Genomic DNA, 20180 nt, shown 5'->3' with positions numbered 1-20180 from the left:
AAAATGCAACCAAATATAAATGTGTAAAAGCTAATTTATTTTATTTTATTGATTTGATGAGTCGAATCTTTGACCTCTAAATAGGAAAGAACACTTACAAAGACATGTATTGTAACACTCGGGTTTGATGTGTGATTATCATGATCTCTTACCTAATTAAGGTTAATCATCACGTGGAGAAAGTTTATATACTCCTGATCAGGGTGCACAAAATAACTATTTTAATTTTAAAGCTTTCTTCTTTCAATTTTTTTTTCATTATATTGTGACTTTAATGAAGGGATTACATCTTACATATTACAGAATGCCTGAAAATTGAGTAGACACTTTTAAAATTAAACTTTCCAACTTTCAATGATTGAGGTACCTCTTTGAAACACTTTTGAGTTTGACAAAATTGATTTTATTTATTTATTATGTTTATTATGACATCTGTCAACCATGACATCCACTTGTCACTTCATCTTTCGAGTTGCTACATTGTGGCACTATTATGATATGCTGTGACTACATAAGGACCAAGTTTTTTTTAGACATGTCATAAAATAAGTGATCATGTAATTTTCAGAATTTAATAAATCCTAAATTTTCTGCTAAAAATTTATTTGGTGTTTCTTAACTCAACAATAAAACTATTTACTTGGAACTAAGATTTATTTATTTGTTCATAAAAAGAAAGGTGAAGGTCATGGTACCTAAAAATTTTAGGGAAAAAAAAAGTTTTTACAACAATCAAGTAGTTTATTTACCACTTGGGATTCACCACTCACCAGCCTCAATGGAATTGAATTTAATACCCTTGGACTAATGCAACTCCATATATCATTATTTAATAAGTATGAGTCTTCTCTCCAAAACAATAATGTGTGGTACTAGCTAGTGTAATGGATTAGTCCAAAATTTGTGCTCTATCTTGTCCCATTACGAGTGTGTGTCGAAGTAGTAGTTATTTGGTAGGCATCACCATGTCTTAATCATTGGGAAATGTTTGTTTGTTATTGCTTGATGATATTAATAAAATTGTGCCACTTTTGGATGTATATGTAGGATGTCACTTCTAACTTGTATATGTGGTAATTATGGTAGTTAATGTAGAAACAATCTATAGTGATATATAAATCTGTGATTTTTGGTATGTACTTAACTTCCTTAACTATGTACCAAAAAACATCCTTAACTTATATATATTATGAACAACGTATTCAAAAACATACCCAGCTAGTAATAAATTTAATGAGATAAGTCATAATTCAATTATTAAATATCAAAATTGTTGGTTGAATATTATGTTTTAGTTTTGAATTCCAACATCACGAATTTATAATGTTCTGTCTATAGAAAAAAAAAAAAAAAAACTCAAAAACATAAAAAGAGAAAATTGCTTTGATTCATTTTTAAAAATAAAGGGAGTGTTTGTATCATTTAAATTAAAATGATATAATGTGTGTAATTTTTCGCGAGAAAATAAGAGTAACGAGTGTTTATGTTAAAAATAGAATTGTACCTAGATGATTACAATTTCCCTTGAAAATATAATTGTATGAAAAAAATAAAATAGAAAGCGGATAGAGAAGAAAACGTATAGTATTATTATAGAAGTTTCTATTGGTAAGGTACAACTTGAGCTTATATTAATATGTATATCTATACTGTTTTTGATGTGTATATTGTATTCACTTTGACATAAGAATGTAGATGTGGATAGTATTGTTAGTGTGAATGAGAAGGTTCCTCTTTGTAGAAAAGGGAAACATAAAATTACAAATGTGGTTCATATTATCACAAGAGCAAACGTGGAGAATTGGCCACGTCCACTTTCCTGTGTTGGCTTTCTTAACAAGACAAATACTATATATAATAATCATATTATTGATACAAATGTGGGGGCATGTGTGCTTTGTATTTTCTGAATTTGTTTCTTTAGGCCATCATGTTATCACATACTATATTATCTTCAATTTCATTTCGGATTGAGAAACAATTTAATTACAAATTATAGTTTTTCTTTTACTTATTAGCTTGAAAATTAATTATTTTATATACCAATCTACTATTGCTTCACTGAATTTATCAGTGTCATGCAAACAAAATATTATTTGCTTCATTATACTTTTATTAAGAAATTCAGTTAAATGTTACTATTTTTAAAAAAAAAAATCAAGTAAAAATTATTAAATTGCATTTTTAATATTGAGAAAAAACTAACTTAATCATTTTAATTTAATGTCAAACACTCAATTACTCATATTAAATACTTTTTAATTAAATAAATAATATATTAATAGTAATAACATTAAATAGTTTGAAAATAGTTAATTTTTACTTTTAACAGTGATCTAAGATTTGAGTATTTATTTTTATAATAGTAAATATAGGTAGGTCAATTTTAGTATAGTATTGTAAAATCATTACAAGTAGAACTTAATACCAAGTCATTGAATAGTACCCAAAAAAAAAAAATCAAGTCATTGAATAAGAATCCATATCTTACTTAAAGCATATCAATTGCATTGTCTCTTGATTAGATTATTTTGAGTATTTTGAAAGGTCCTTACATGCCACATTATTTTTCAATAATACCAATTATTTTTGCTCCGATGTTTATTCATTGAGTGAGTCTTTTCATTTTTTCCATACAAATCTTAATTTAATACTTCAATGAGTTTCTTTGAGTAATATTTATTATATTTTAATGTTACGAATTATGCATCTCTTGTGCAAAAGATTTTCAAAATAGGTAAGAGAAATAATCTTCGAGATAATTAGCCCCAAAACTAAAATAAAATAAGAGATATCATTTTTAAATGTTAAGAAACAGATAAAAGATGGAATTAGATATGGTCTTAAATCTTAATGAAGTTGTCTTTGTCACAAGCGGTCTATTCATTAGCATGGTCGAGATTCCATTCGAGTATAGTTGTATGCAAAAGAAATTCTACTGGGCCTACTATTAACTTATTTGAGAAGTTGTGTTTGCTGTGTTAAAAGTTTAATTTTAACCATTCTTCTTCAATTTCTGAAGATAATAGAGTAACCAAACTTTCTAATTTGTTGGTAAAATAAAAAAAAAAAAGCATAAAATTCTAACACTGTTTAAATGAGTATTTTTAATCAGACCCTTCCCAAAACAAACTGCATAAATATACTAGAATTAGACGGGAATAAATATGTTAGCTCTTAACCATCTAATTTTTAAGAGAAAAATACTCTAATAATCATAAGATTCAACGAAAAATAATTAAAATTTACAAAAAAAATCTTAAAAAAAATTATTTTAATCAAAAATTGAATTCGATTACACTTAATTGATTCATCCTAAATTGTTCACTAAAAAATAAATAAAGGTGATATGAACTAATTATAAAATGATGTCGTAACAATTATTATCTTTTTTTTTAATAATAATATAAACTTTAATTGACAATCACACTATAAATAGGCTATGGTATTCAAAATCGATATGTATATCTCACTATTTTATCTTCTTCAATATAAGTAGATTATAATCGTCAAAATTGATATGTATATCTCACTATTTTATCTTCGTTTGAAGAGTGAATATAGTTCAATTAGAGACTCAAATAATCAATTGAAAAGAGTAATAGAATTGTTGGCATGCCTTTTGTTTGTTTAAGGATTATGTCTTTTTTATATTATTGATTATAAATCTTTATTATTTGCGAATATAGTAAATTCTCTAAAACTATCAAATTCATATTAGATTATGTTCTATAAAACGATTATAATTAATTGATAGAAAAAAAATTTATATGTAAAATATTTGATTTAATTTATCTAAAATAAAAGATTGATAAAAATAAATATATTAATTACTAATATTATAATCATTAATTTCATCAATAATACCGGTCAAATCCCAAATTGTTTTAGGTCAAAAAGTTTGATATCTTAGTCGTTGTGTCATGATTAATGTCAAAATAGTAAAACATATTTTAAATACATAATTAAAATCTTTTAGCGAGTATCGTAAACAACAATACAAGTAAACAAACTATCTAATCGTGAAACAACTGCCAAAATTGTTTAATCTAAAGACAAAAGGACATGTTTACTTTCAAATTAAAAAACATTTGACAAAATAATTAAAGATCAAATGGTTAATAATTTTAAGAGTTTAGTTGCTATGCAATTTTTTTATACCATTACTACATCATAATTATTTATAGACATAGCTTTAAATATAATTATAATAAAAATTAGACATCTTTAATAATTTAACGGTTGTGATAAATTAATAGTATACAAATTCTTTATACTAAACACGGTATATGAAATAATTAAATCTTAATTTTAGACAAATCAATCAAAAACACTGAATTCAAATTTTAACTGAAACAATTTTAAGTTAAATAAATTTTTAGTCTTTATAATATTTTATTATTTTATTTTTAGTACTTATAAAGAATTTCATAAACTTTTAGTCTTAAAAAAAAAAGTCTTTTTATTTTTTGTTCCTAATTTTAAAACAATTATTGCGTATACTTTGAATATTTTAATAATATGTTTAACAACTTTAATATAAAAAAAATTAAAACCGTTTAACAAAAGATGAATTAAATATGATGTTTTAAAGTTTTTGTGTCTAAAAATTCATATTTAATATATTGTTTGTTAAAAAAATTTAAATTTATTTTAATGTCTCAAGTATTACTATAAAAATAATTTAAAATTTCGAAAGATACATATTAGTTGATACAAAATCAAGGATAAAAAATGAAAACGAATATTTTTTAAGAGAGTAAACTTTGACGAAGTCTTTATAAAAATTAAAAATAAAATAATAAAATTTTATAGAAATTGAATATTTTTTTAATCTAATAATTTTTATCAAATTTTATTTATCTCTCTTAATTGAACTCTAAATTATAATAATTTATTTTTATTATTGAAATTTAATTTATATACATTTTCAGTATAAAAAATTGGGAACAAGACAAATCATAACCATAGATAACTTGATAAATAATCATAAAAATAAAAGTCAAAATTCATTAATAAATCAAATATTGTAATTGAATCGGGGCTTAAAAGAATATTTAAGCTAATTATATAGTGAATGATAATCCGACAAACGAAACCTATGATTTGTGATTAGTCTCGACGGTTAAGAAAGAAAATGCCGACAAATTGGTCGGTATAACTAAGGGTGAAAAAGTTGAAACAAAAAAATTACATGAACCAAACATGACAAATAACACATCCCTTAAATTTCAGAGTATGTGTGGTCCTCTCAAAATTGATACCACTTTACTTCTTATCATACACACATTGTGATTCTTCTCCTTATCCTACGCACCCTTTCTCATCTCTACACTCAAATTCCACACACCAAAAAAAATTCACCATTTTCTCATCCTCTTTACAAACTTGAACCACCATGTCATCATCAAGTGGAACAACTTGGAGCTATGATGAAGAAAAAGCATTTGAGAATGCCATAGCCATGCATTGGATTCATGAAGATGAAGATTCAAAAGAGACACAATGGGAAAACATTGCTTCATGTGTCCCCAACAAAACCATGGAAGAAGTGAAACAACATTACCAAGTATTGGTAGATGATGTTAGTGCAATTGAGGCAGGACATGTTTCATTTCCAAATTATGCTAATGAAGAAACTTCATCTTCAAATAAAGATTCTTCTTCTTCTAAGGCTACCACCACAAGTTCAGATAAGAGATCAAGTTGCAATTTTGGAAGTGGATTTTCTGGTTTGGGACATGACTCCAAAGGAGGATTGTCAAGGTCATCATCTGAACAAGAAAGGAGAAAAGGAATTCCTTGGACTGAAGAAGAGCATAGGTACTTTCTAATTCCATTCACAATTCTTCATATGATTGTTCTTTTAATCTCGTCATAATAATTCACTCATTTCTCGGTCTGTCTGTTTGTCAGTCTGTCTGTATATTTCATTAGAAATACGAGCTTCATGTACTAAATTTAAGCAAGGATTTAATTTAATTTAATTCAATTCAATTCAAGGTATTAACATGATTAAGTAACAAAACAAGTTTTTTTATTTGATTTTTTCAGGCTATTTTTACTTGGTCTAGATAAGTTTGGAAAAGGAGATTGGAGGAGTATTTCAAGGAACTTTGTGATATCTAGGACACCAACACAAGTGGCAAGTCATGCACAAAAGTATTTCATAAGGTTGAATTCAATGAATAGAGATAGAAGGAGGTCAAGTATACATGATATTACTAGTGTAAACAATGGAGATGTAGCTAGTAATCATCATCATCATCAAGTACCAATAACAGGCCAACATAGTAGCACAATTGCTTCAAGCACAATGAGTTTAGGACAATCAATGAAGCATAGAGTTCAGCCTCATGGACATATGCCTGTTGGTGGTGGTTTAGGAATGTATGGAGCACCAGTTGGTCATCCTGTTGCTGCTCCTCCTCCTCATATGGCATCTGCAGTTGGAACTCCTGTTATGCTTCCTCATCCACCTTATGTTGTACCTCTTGCTTATCCAATGGCACCTCCTACAATGCATCAATAACTAATGTTTTAAATTGCAGTTGCGGTTAAGGTTATGTTGATGCAATACTTGATATTACGGCTTAATACAGGCAAGTGTGGCCGATGCAGATTCAATTACTTTTGTGATGTCGTTGCAGAGACCTTGAAAATCTTTATATTGCGGCCGCAAATGCGGTTGTAGAATGAAATTTAGAACCATGCCAATAACAAATCCTCTTTCTTTTATTTGTTGTTTTTAGTTTTAGTGAGGATTTAAGGGAAATTTCTCTTATGTGGAAAGTTAAGTCATAACTATGTTATGTTAAATTCTGGTTTAGTTAATTTCCTCAAAAGAATTTGAGGAATCCAATAATGGTACTAAGTATAGAGTATGTTTTAGTTGGTTTAGTAACTTTCCTTATTAGGTGATGGGTCGTGGTGTATATGTACATACATATGAAGATTAAATACCAAGGAATTGAAGCAAATAAGCTTATCTTTTTTACCAAGATTGTCATACATGACATCTCCCTTTTATTTGAGACCTTTCACCATTTTTAGGGATTTGGATTTGTTTTAATAATTTACTGTATTCACGTAGTTAATATTGTCCGATGATTGTTTGATCAAGACTGGACCGTCTGAATTTCAATGTAGATTTTGATTTAAAAAAAAATTAAAATATTTAATTTAATATTTAAACTGTTTAATTTCAATTTAATATCACTTATGTAATGAATGTATGACTAGAACACTACTAAAGATTTATTTGCATTAATGATAGAAGATTGCTTCAAAGAATTTATACTACTTTATAATAGATCAGATCAAATTGGAAATCTCTAATTATTTATTAGAGTATCTTTGTATAGATTCTCTCTATTTGCAAGACTCAACATGGCTTCACTATGTCAACTCTATTGGATTGTGACTTTGTCAATTGTCACCCCATTGCACATTTCTACTCGAATTAATTAATTTAATTTTGTGGATATATATGTTTAAGTCCTATAGGATGTGTATATCATTTAATCCTTGTGAAGATTTTTTAATGAATCGTACTATTATGAGAACATGATGCTAATTTGCAAAATCATTCAAAGTTCTCATGACAACAATATAACATAGGCCAATACATATTTTGCAAGTCATGATGAATTTTATCATCTTAATTATCTTTTCAATTAAATTATTTTCTGGAAGAAAAAAAAAATTAATGAGTACGAAAAACTTCATCAAATGCAAAAAAATATCAGTTACTTTTATAAAGTTACTTTTGTATCCCTATACAATTATCTCTACTATCCATTTTTCGTAAAAGTTCTTATTTTTGTGTTCAAATTGCATGTAGTATTGTCAAGAATAAAGAACTATATAACTTTTTGGATGTCAAAAAAATAGAAGAACTATATTACTTTTTGTTTCCTTATTTGGATGAATCCAAACAACAAGAATGCAAGAATAACTTATACTTAATTTTTTTTGGGTAGGATGAGACTAATTAAACTCATTTATGAACGGTATATGTTTGATCGTGAGAAGAGTTTAAATCACTGGAGAGTAGTTATCAATGAACTAAGAGAATAGTTTTTCTTTTTTACTAAATCAACAAATAATTTTAATATTACATCTTCGTCTAAAACTTTAAACACATAAATATAACTAACATTTGTGAGCACAACTAACATTTTCTATCATGAAAAAAATAAATTCCTCAAAATCATTCCCTTCCAGAACTCTTCCTTTATTGTATTAACTCCTTATTTTCTTAGGTACTCTTCTTCTAAACTCCCAACAATAATCTATAAACTCTCAAACATAAAGCAAGGAAGATTCAAACAATTATGAATGGACTTTGCTCTAATACATTGAAGAAAACAATTCCACTAAATAAAACCAAATAACAAAAAAAGAAGCATAAGAGGTTTCGCATTTGACTAAAATGTAAAGTCTAATATTACATTGTCAGATTATTTTTAATACTCCATTCATTCTCGCTTCTATTTTTTATGATTGTATTTTCTTTATTTTTGTCACTTTTCGTACAGAAAAAGAAAACTGTGCTCAGCAACACTACTATGCTTACAAAAACTATATAAACAGAAATACAATTACTTTTCACGTCTCTAGTATTCAAGTAATTGTTTTATCACGTTATATTATATATACAATGAAGAAAAAAAAAGGAAAATTATCTAAAGAAAATACCCGACCAATACATGCAGAAAAAATACTCAACGAGGTGAAAACTTGAAAAAGAGTGAGCTAGGTGGAAAATAAAGGGTTTTTATAGCACTTTTCTATTTAAATCTCCCACTACTTAAAATAAAAATAAAAAACTAAATCCTTAAAGAATTTGACATGTGGAATACACAGACGATCGTGAGTTCAAGTACTTCCTCATCAATGATAAATAAAAGAAGTAATAAATATTGTTGAGAAAAAATTTGATTACTCTATATGATCATTAATTTAATAATGAATTGTTAGCAAAAAATACGTTAATAATGAATTGAGTAACGGCCTTCCCTATTTAATTTGCAAGAGGTGTCTAGTCGTTGTTGAGTTTGCATGTGATCACGGAGTTTGTAAAAAACACGTCTTTAATAATGAACGTTGTGTTGAAAAACTTCTTATTTTCAATAAACACGTATCAAATCAATTTAAAGCGTGTGTCTGAAGTTATGATAAATGTCCTGCTATTTATAGGAAATCAAGACTTCAAACTAATTATTGAAAAAGCCAATCATTAGATTCACAAGTGACATGAAAAATCTTAACATGATTAGCATCTATCATCATGATTTAAAGGCCACTTTTTCCAAAATTAGCATCTGTCATCATGAAAGAGAGAGAGAGAGAGGTTGGGACTACAGCTATGTCTATGTTTTCTTCCAACAGTCCAACACTCTCACTTCCAACAGTCCATCTTCTGATAATTGCATCTCATGCAAGGAATGTCGCAAACTCTAAATTATTTTTCAGAACAAGATCCATATATATAGCTCAATAAAGCTCATTTCATGTAATGGATATCATACATGGTCCGTATCTATTTGTTTGCTTCCATTCTAAATTCTAAGTTGCTTCATAATAGTAGCGACATGGCAGATTGGATGATGTATTTATTCCCCATAGGAACCGACAAAAATTACCACTTAATTTTTTACAAAACTATTAGAACTTAGAAGCATTATGTCCTGCAAATTTGGCGATTGCACTCTGCAAAATATCAAAACTTAGCACTGTTGGAAGCTCCAAATCATTGCCTATGTAAGCAGGCAAAACTAGTAAAACAGAACTTACTGTTGCCAACAAGAGGTTCTCTAGGAAGATAACAAGCGCATGCACCATAGTCTCCGATTTATTAGTAAGAAAATTCCCAAGTACTCGTTGAATTGAAACTGAGACAACTTGATGCAAACATTTAAACACAATTCAACAACAGAAAATTCAGAATGCATTAAATTAAAAGGTGATGCTTATAAAAGCCGGCATTCGCTTGTCCGGTTAACAAGTACAAAGATGAGAAATTCCCATGTCTAAAATACTCAAAGGAAGTCATTTTCATCCTTTACTCCTACCCCAGGGGTCCCTTCTTCCCCCCTCTTTCCCGATTTCTGTCTTAACCTTCCGCAAGGCTGTCAAAAAATATTGTCTGGAATCAAGATGGAATATACAACATGCTGACAATTACTAGGTATTCCTGTACTTCAAAATTCGGCTCAACAAAATCGTTTCGATTTTACACGAAGATGGCCGTTCAGAAGATGGAATAAGAAACTTTTTCGACCCCACCTCCACCACATTGGTGCCAAAATTCGGCGCCGCTTCTTAGTCTGTTTGCCTAAAAAAGTAATAATAGTTGTAATCAGGTATTTAAGAGCTTCACCAAAAATACTAAATTCTAATTTCAATTGCCAGTGCGGTGCACAGTATTTTTGTAAAGAAGGGGAATGAGATAGCAAATTTCCCCCTCCCCACGAATTCAAATAAAAGACAGTTCCTCACTTTTTTTCTCAAGACAGTGCATTTTCCAAAGTGACTGCAAATTTCTTAAGATAGGTTCCACGGAAGGCCAAAATTTCATCTGAATTTCGAGGACTTCAAGAACAGTCTGCAGGCCAGCTTTGGTAGGGAAACTATTTTCCGGTTCACATACAGGACTCTCATCACCCAGCAATACCTGTTCCAATAGAACCCTAGTCAGAAACAAAAAAATATATCAACAAGAAAAATAGCTCTGATTTATTTTTCTCACAAGTCACCATCAAGCAAAAGATTGCATATATACATGAAAAGTCTAAATGACTGGTCAAGTACACCAGTAATCCAGAAGGGGGTAAACCAAAAGAAATGAAAGAGGCACATCCAAGCAGGTGTATCACCACAGATAATGAACGGCAGAAGAATTCACCTTGATTACTTTCGTTGCAGAAGACGATATAGAACGAAGATTATAGCTGCAACAAAAAATGTATTTAAATCAACTTGAAGCAAAATACAGAGCCTAATAAAATATTAAACAGTTAAGAAAGGTATTAGCCACAAACCCCCCCTCAAGAATAACAAGCATTTTTCCACCAGAAAGGGCATTCAACATGTGAGTCATCTGTGCATAGCCAGAAGGAGTAACCTGCATCATTAATGAAAGTATCAATCTAAACCCCATAGTGTGTTGATTTATATTATTAGCAAATTAGGTTTTAATCCTCAATTAAACTAAGCACAAGATTGTTCAAAACAATGAAACAGGAGATTAGGTTCTTTATATGGTTGATTGATGTAATTTACCACATTATTTCAATAAAGTGATCCACATAAAAAGCTAACAAAAGATAAGATTGAGTTAAAAATCTTACATCACAACATCCTAGGGGATCACCTCTAGCAGCATCAAATCCTGCTGATATTATGGTAAAATCTGGAGCAAATTCAGAAGCTGAAAAGGAAGGTCATTAAATATCAATGTTTTGAGCAGAGAATTTTTGCCTATTTTTAAAGGCATTTCATATGATAAAAAACATGGTATAATCCAAATATTCCGAGCCACCCGACACTATCTTTATTTTCATTCATATTTAGTTTTGGAATTTATGCCATCTGCCAATCAATCAATCTTCCTGGGAAGCAAATCAGGCATATTAGATCATGAATGACTTTTGACAAATAGTTTGCATGTTGATAAATTGCTTATCAAATAGGTTCTGGTACATTGACTATGATATTACTTTTATTGAGATCATAAAAGGAGGTCCAGATCAAAAAGCTACAGCAATGTTATACCCCTATGCAAGTCTCAACTGATATTTAATCAAAATCAATTTTACATTTCTAAGATCAATTTTACCACTCACAAAGGTAAAACATGCACATCCATCACAAAAAAAAAATAAAGTAAAACATACACATAGTAAATGTTTGGTTGTGACTTGTGATTATTTCAGTTCTCAAAAGTTAAGGCTATTTTATGTTTCTTCCTCTTAGATGTTTTGAACTTAGTACCAAACATATTCTACAACTAGGAATAAAATCAAAAAACTTCAATAGGCCACACTAAATACTAACCTATAGGAAGTACAACATGCTGAAATGCAAAACAGTAATCATTATCACCAACACCACCTCGACTCCATGGAACATTCACACAGTATCCTTCTGCACCCATACTGCCAACCTGAAAAGACAGATGAACTTATGAGTTCTTTCAGTTCTCAGAATTTAAACACGGTAGACAGCATTCCTCCTCTAACTCGTGAAATACAATGTTCAAAAATGTCAAGATTGAGCAAGAAAAACAAGATAAAATGTTCAAAGATGTATGGACATTTCACACCCATGATAGTGCTGCAAACAAATTGCAGAATAGAATGATAGAAGAAACAAACTAAAACCCTATTTGACCAGAAGCACATGGCAATAACAGCCAAAGCTTTATCGGGACATAAGTTCAAATGTTCAATAGTAAGCATCTCAAAGAAAAGGTATATACATTCTTCCAGTAGTTTACAAATAATATTGAACTCTAGTTGACCCATTTCCATCCACAAAACTCATAAATTCATATCTACAGGACAAAAATAAAGCCTAACCCTTTTTGTCAAGATAACCCAAGTTAATTCCTCAATGAAGTATTTATCTTCACCTGTTTTAGTTTCTTTAAAAAATCACCCGTAAAAAAATATTTCCACTAATACCAGACCAAAAGGCACCTAGTTGAGTTGGCCAGCAGCAAAGTTTAATTTGAAAATTTATCTGCAATCAAGTACCTCATGAGCAGCTCCAGTACCAGGATAAAACTGTCCTCCCTCATGTCTATGCAATGATATATACAAGACCTACAGAATAGATAATACTCATAAGCATCAGTAAAATGATGAAAAAGTGGCATCACTCATAAAGCCACAGTAAAACTAATTCTAAAAAAAAAAAAAAAACACCAATGCTGAAAACATTAAATAACACAGAATAGATAATACTCATAAGCATCAGTAAAATGATGAAAAAGTGGCATCACTCATAAGGCCACAGTAAAACTAATTAGAGAAAGAAAAAAAAAACACCAATGTTGAAAACATTAAATAACAGGTCCAGATTAGTACAATGTTAAATTTTCACAGTAAAAGCAAGGAGAATTAAATGCAGCTCACCGATTTGTTTTGATCAAATATTTCCTGTGTTCCATTTCCATGATGAACATCCTGCAATAGTCAGGAAGTACAATCAACTAATATTTAAATACCATAGTGAATGTCTTAGTCAACACTCAACACTGCCTTCAGGAAAATTGTATAATTACTGCATAATTACAGATATAGATGAGAAACGTCGTTACCCAATCTAAAATTAGGACCTTCCTAGCCCCTGCAGCCTGAGCTGCCAATGCTGCCACTGCAGCATTATTGTGAAGGCAAAACCCCATCACACGTTTTACACCGGCATGATGACCAGGAGGCCTAACCTGATTTAGTTAGGAACAAACATTAACAACAGACAGCCTGAAATTGTTCGGAGTTTTAATGACAGTTACCAATGGAAATTCAATGAATCATACCAGAGCAAATCCATTTTTGGCACGCCCAGAAACAATTGCTGATGCCAGATCAGCACATAGCCCGGCTGCCAACCTAGCGGCACATGCTGAATGCTCATTGGCATATGTGTCAGGAGTGAAATAACTGCAATCATATAAAAGTATTTAATCATGATATTACCAATGTAAAACAAGAGCATTAAAATCGTAAAACAGAAGCATTAAATGAAATTCATAAAAATATTAGCCAAAGGCATACATTAAGGGATTTGATCCTTTGTCAAGTGGACATTTCTGGTTGGGTATAAAGTTAAACAAAGAGGATCAACCAGCATACAAGTCGCATTAAAAACTATCTCTATACAAAAGGAAAATTCAAATGTTCAATAGTAAGCATCTCAAAGAAAAGGTATATACATTCTTCCAGTAGTTTACAAATAATATTGAACTCTAGTTGACCCATTTCCATCCACAAAACTCATAAATTCATATCTACAGGACAAAAATAAAGCCTAACCCTTTTTGTCAAGATAACCCAAGTTAATTCCTCAATGAAGTATTTATCTTCACCTGTTTTAGTTTCTTTAAAAAATCACCCGTAAAAAAATATTTCCACTAATACCAGACCAAAAGGCACCTAGTTGAGTTGGCCAGCAGCAAAGTTTAATTTGAAAATTTATCTGCAATCAAGTACCTCATGAGCAGCTCCAGTACCAGGATAAAACTGTCCTCCCTCATGTCTATGCAATGATATATACAAGACCTACAGAATAGATAATACTCATAAGCATCAGTAAAATGATGAAAAAGTGGCATCACTCATAAGGCCACAGTAAAACTAATTAGAGAAAGAAAAAAAAAACACCAATGTTGAAAACATTAAATAACAGGTCCAGATTAGTACAATGTTAAATTTTCACAGTAAAAGCAAGGAGAATTAAATGCAGCTCACCGATTTGTTTTGATCAAATATTTCCTGTGTTCCATTTCCATGATGAACATCCTGCAATAGTCAGGAAGTACAATCAACTAATATTTAAATACCATAGTGAATGTCTTAGTCAACACTCAACACTGCCTTCAGGAAAATTGTATAATTACTGCATAATTACAGATATAGATGAGAAACGTCGTTACCCAATCTAAAATTAGGACCTTCCTAGCCCCTGCAGCCTGAGCTGCCAATGCTGCCACTGCAGCATTATTGTGAAGGCAAAACCCCATCACACGTTTTACACCGGCATGATGACCAGGAGGCCTAACCTGATTTAGTTAGGAACAAACATTAACAACAGACAGCCTGAAATTGTTCGGAGTTTTAATGACAGTTACCAATGGAAATTCAATGAATCATACCAGAGCAAATCCATTTTTGGCACGCCCAGAAACAATTGCTGATGCCAGATCAGCACATAGCCCGGCTGCCAACCTAGCGGCACATGCTGAATGCTCATTGGCATATGTGTCAGGAGTGAAATAACTGCAATCATATAAAAGTATTTAATCATGATATTACCAATGTAAAACAAGAGCATTAAAATCGTAAAACAGAAGCATTAAATGAAATTCATAAAAATATTAGCCAAAGGCATACATTAAGGGATTTGATCCTTTGTCAAGTGGACATTTCTGGTTGGGTATAAAGTTAAACAAAGAGGATCAACCAGCATACAAGTCGCATTAAAAACTATCTCTATACAAAAGGAAAAATGGAAGAAGAAACAAAATATGATTAGAGACAGACAGACCGGGAGAAAGAGACAGATTAACAGACCTAGACTTTAACTCGCTTGTAACTTCCACAGATTCAACATGCTCCAAAGTATGAACCTTCAATTCAAATATGATAAATGGTTAGCATTGTACGATGATCCAAAAGTTACCTCACAGATCTCCAGCTAGAAAAAGGGAAGGGTGACAGAGGCAGAGATTGAAAACAAAAGTTGTCCTAACTCCTAACATAATCATTGGATGGTAAGATTCAGCTGACAAAAAAAAATTAAATAGATATTTCTGAACTGGAACTGGATGAACAGCCAATACTAAACAGTGATAATTAGTGTCTAATAAAAGAAGGACATGATCCGTTCATGTTTTATAACATTACATTTAAAGAAAAAAGTCAGTCTTGCCTCCAAAAACAATGTCCACTTGTCCACTATATATCGTTAGCAAGTATGTCAAGCCATTGACCTACATTTGTTTGGGGCCCTATAGTATCTCTCTCATTAAAAGAGCAATGAGATAGGTGGAAATGTGTATAATCGGCACATATACCTACATGACTCAATTACCTTCATAAGTTCTTCTTGAGTGATTTCTCTAGCAGGAATTGAATAGCATCTTCCTGGAAATATACCTACATGCCTCAAATTTGGCAAATTAATGCACTTGACCAACTATCAATATGACTAAAGACAGATGAAAATTGAAAGAAAATCATTAGTAAGGCTAAGTGGTAAATTTTGATAGCCACCAAAAATGAATGAAATAGCAAATATTTGGATAGATAAATACCAGCTCGAGCAAGACTAGCAGCAATTGCTTGAAGTCGATCTGGCCTTTCGGGATGTGGATTTGATTTCATTTCGACCTATTCAAACCACAAACAACCAGAAAATATATTATCACATAAACAAACATGAAATTTCTACCAAAAATTAACATTGATCGTCAAACTACATGCATATGATGCATCAAAAGTCAAGGGTACAGTGGTCAAACTGTTGTACTGTGTGTATCATGGACCATTAACCAAGCTTTTTCTTATTTAGAAAAAGCTTGGAAGAAAAGCCTTCAAAAAATTGGAGAGAAAAAGAAGAATGAAGCAGAATATCAGAAGGTGCCCACACACCGGTTATGAGAAGACCCAGATCGATACTCAATAGTTGGTCAAAAGCTATAATATAAATAAATAATTTTGAAAAACTCATAGAAACATGTGAGAATGATTAAAATTTACAGCAAAATTGGTATAATCTTGAGACACTTAAAAGCTAACAAGAAAACAATTCATATACAGATCTAAAATCTAAAAGATAATACATAAAAAAACATGCACCTTTGATTATGTTTAAAATAGAAATTAGTTTATAGTATTAAAAATAGTAGGTTTAATATTGACAACTGGCTAAAAATATGAACTGGGACTACATTTTTCAAATCTGGAATCAGATCTTGTGAACGAAAGGCCCTACTTCGATATTTACCAACTGAACTCCTAGCTCTGCCCTTAAATACATAGTGTATATCAATACTACTATAGGGTAAGTGAGTACTGAACGTTCCTTTTTTCCAGTTCAACATTTTCAAAGCGCACAAAACAAAGAAATTAAAACACTGGTCTTTCTTTAAAAGTAAAAGAAATTATTTATGGTTGGATATTGACCAAAATGACAATGTTTATATGTGCTAGTAGACTAGTAGTAATAAGGCATAGCATCAATTTTGAAGTTGGAGATAAAGGGAATCAACAAAACAAGCAGAACCATACTTCTGCATGTAACAACATTCTTTCATCAAAGCCAATTGCCGTAGAACTGTTTTCAGCTGATTCCTGTGAGTTAACATCTACAAAGATAAGGGTAAAACTGAAATAAATTTGGAGTTCAATACCACACAAGAGGCAAAATCCACATACAACCATATAAGAATGATAATATTATATCTTAAGTAAAAATAAACATAAGGATATACAAAAGTGATACCAGCCAGTATGAAGTTCTTTTCGATATCACCATACAAAAGTTATATGAATCTAAATACAGTAGCTGCTTTGTTTAATTTTCATTGTGTTTCAGTTTTTTATTTAGTTTGCCTTAAACAGCTAGGATCTTAGGATCAAGCATAAATATGAGCTACAATATGCTTTTAATTAGGGTTTCTTGATTTCTTCATATACAAAGGGTTTTTTAAAAATGAAAGGAATTAGATCAGAGTTTCTTATGAATAGATGTTTTACTTCTACATTCTCTATACATTAACAAGGAGACCAGTCCTTTGACGATTGAGTACCAGATCTCCTTATCTGTCCTTTTCTCTCCTAATTTAACTTGAGTGTCACTGAGTTAACCTTAACCCTAGTCCACCCATTCTACATCACACCATCAAGCTCCAAATAAAAAAAGATAACGACGTCGAACAACCACGGTGTGATTATAAGTTTTAATGAATCAACAAAATACCATTTTGACAAACTCAGAAGGCAGTTTGACAAGATTCCTTTATGAAAGTAATATTACTTTATATTACCATAATATGCCCTTTTGACTCGACTATTACTATATGACAGAATTATTAGTAAGCATGCATATACACCTCTCATACCTTTTATAATTGGCTGGATCTCAATCAGATCCTCTTGTGCTAAGGAAGATGTATAATGCCCACAGCTCGCGATTTTAGAATCTTTATGTTCCCAACATGTCTGCACATAGAATATCACAAAGTTACGTGCGGCGTGCAATATTAAAGAATGATTCATAATAATGATAAGGGATTAATAGTTTACCACCAAATCCAATCCAAACCCATATATCACGATTGATAACTATCCATAAAAGAATGAGATTTCCTATATAAAACTGCAAAAATTAGCATACAATGGAAAAGGTAAATCACAAACATACTTCGCACAAGCCATCATTGTCATCATTGTCTAGGTTATCCATAGTACAATTTTTACAGAACCACTTGGCGACTTCAACGCACTTGTTCAACTGAGACGGCTCCCAATCATCGTCTTCCTCATCATCCTCAGCAAACAACTCTTGGTTTTGATACATGTCCTGAAAAGTTAGTTCCTTCTGCAGCTTAACCCTTTTCTGCAGCCAAACAAACAACACTGTCAGTCTCAGTCGAGGTTTTACAAAATCCCATCTACAATTGTAGTCACAACTTCAAGGGGTTCTGATGTTAAAACAACAGCAACTGTGGCCACAACCATGACGGTTTTGATGTTTAAACAACCACAATTGTGGCTGCATAAGCTACAATTGCCCACGATATCAAAGATTGTTAAGCTATCAGGTAGCACCAACACTTTAGATCGAAAACATGTTCAGATGTCCAACACCGACACGATTATTATATTCAATTAATTCACTTTCTCAAATTATTATCGGTATCAAAGTGTCAGAGTATTCGAGCTTCATAGGATGCAATTACAATTTAAATTTAAACATTTATCTCAGTCACACTCATGCATACAGCAAATACTAGAAGCAGTATACAATGCAATATATACAAAAGCAAGAATTTGATTAAAGTAAGTAAATTAAGGGGTTGAGCAAAACACATACGGCATCAGGCTGTGCCTTGGCCTCAGCAACTTCATCAGTTGCATCGGGAAGCGAGTTATCGTCTCTTTCAGCAGCAGCTTCAACACCTTGCTTCTGAAGATTGTTCTCAGCTTCCTTACTTTTTACAAAATTCATTTCCGGTGCTCCGGTAACCATCGAAATCCCAAAAAAACCCTAGAAATGTCGAGAAATTCGTCAATGTAAGCCAACTTCACCGCATTTTCACAAGAACGGTTCAAAGACAGTAAAAAAATAGGGGCGAAATAGGGAACATTTGTTTGTGCTTAATCCAATTGTAGCTATATAACATAGGGAAAATAAATTTAACATCAAATCAATTAAATAAAAGAGAGAAGGAATAAAGTACCTTGTATCTGTTACGAAATACGAAAGAAACGGTTGGAAGTGAGTGAGAAATGGAGGAGAGAGAGAAAGAGGTTGGTGAAAAACAGTTGATAATGAGATCTAGTTGCTCCGAAGCTTACGAAAACACAGTGAAAAAAGTAAAAACAAAGAGAGAGTTACTACTTACTAGCAGTTAACGGTATGGGCCAGTAGAGACTGATTGTGAGAAGAGTGCGTTGCGGCAGATTTAGGCCCACCACAAAAACAATATTTTTTGTCCAAACATAAATTAATTGTAAAACTCTACTTTTAGTAACTATTCAAATCCTTGCCTTGTTTCTGGTACTATATTAGAGGATGAGTATAGCTCTACTCACTCCATACGAATCTATGGTTCGGTTTATTAAAAATTTATGTAGTAAAAACCTTAAGTTTAAGCTTTTTAAAAAGTTTATTTATTTAAAGAAAAATATGATCCGTTATTAGTTATTGTTCATCTAATTCTTCAATACATTACCGGAAATACATTACCGGAAGTCATAATTTCATACCATATTTTGCACTATCGAAAGATATCATTCACTAACAAGTGAATAATTATAGAAGAGATCCATCTTATTTAAATAGACTATGGTCATACTCACTAAAAACCTATTAAACTTGACAAGTCGTTCCGTATACTAATAAAAATATTTTATTTTCTCATTTTAAAAAAATATTTTTTATATTTTTATAATAAAATCCTCTTAATTAGCAATTTATCATCGCTAATATTCATGTCTAATGAAGAAATAAACAGTTGAATAATAATTCGTAAAACGAAAGTTAAGGGCAATGGACAAAATCTACAAAACTCAAGATAGTTGAAAAACCTTCGTTGAAGACTCTTATATTCATTTCTTCAATGATAGTTCTCGCATGCACACTAATTCGTATACACACATTCATGCACAAGCCCGTCAAAATGGGTATCTTGTTCCTGATTCTAGAAAAAAACAATTCATTAAATG

At 31.0% G+C, this 20180-nt stretch overlaps 2 protein-coding genes across 2 annotated transcripts; one reads left to right on the top strand and one right to left on the bottom strand.

Annotated features, from left to right (window-relative positions):
• The first annotated feature begins 5254 nt into the window (after nucleotides 1–5254).
• LOC101505171 (transcription factor MYBS1) lies at nucleotides 5255–6997 on the top strand. Its single transcript, XM_004508514.4, has 2 exons — nucleotides 5255–5823; nucleotides 6055–6997. The coding sequence occupies exons 1-2, from the start codon at nucleotides 5399–5401 to the stop codon at nucleotides 6530–6532; spliced, it is 903 nt and encodes a 300-aa protein (XP_004508571.1). The 5' UTR covers nucleotides 5255–5398; the 3' UTR covers nucleotides 6533–6997.
• Nucleotides 6998–9929: 2932 nt separating this feature from the next.
• On the bottom strand, nucleotides 9930–19351 carry LOC101504857 (histone deacetylase 15). The gene is made up of 18 exons (XM_004508513.4): nucleotides 19193–19351; nucleotides 18826–18999; nucleotides 18154–18348; nucleotides 17852–17951; nucleotides 17019–17095; nucleotides 16043–16118; nucleotides 15820–15884; nucleotides 15300–15355; nucleotides 14882–15005; nucleotides 14663–14788; nucleotides 14478–14528; nucleotides 14220–14288; nucleotides 12061–12169; nucleotides 11355–11434; nucleotides 11046–11128; nucleotides 10910–10955; nucleotides 10504–10678; nucleotides 9930–10339 (listed from the first exon to the last, which is right to left on the bottom strand). Exons 2-18 carry the CDS (start codon nucleotides 18979–18981, stop codon nucleotides 10218–10220), a joined length of 1710 nt encoding a protein of 569 aa, XP_004508570.1. The 5' UTR covers nucleotides 18982–18999; nucleotides 19193–19351; the 3' UTR covers nucleotides 9930–10217.
• Between the last annotated feature and the right edge of the window lie 829 nt (nucleotides 19352–20180).

This window comes from Cicer arietinum, chromosome 7 (genome assembly GCF_000331145.2).
Source record: "Cicer arietinum cultivar CDC Frontier isolate Library 1 chromosome 7, Cicar.CDCFrontier_v2.0, whole genome shotgun sequence".
In the NCBI taxonomy this organism is placed as follows: Eukaryota; Viridiplantae; Streptophyta; class Magnoliopsida; order Fabales; family Fabaceae; genus Cicer; species Cicer arietinum.
Note: the sequence above shows the minus strand (reverse complement) of the source record. Positions and strands in the feature narration are given on the sequence as shown.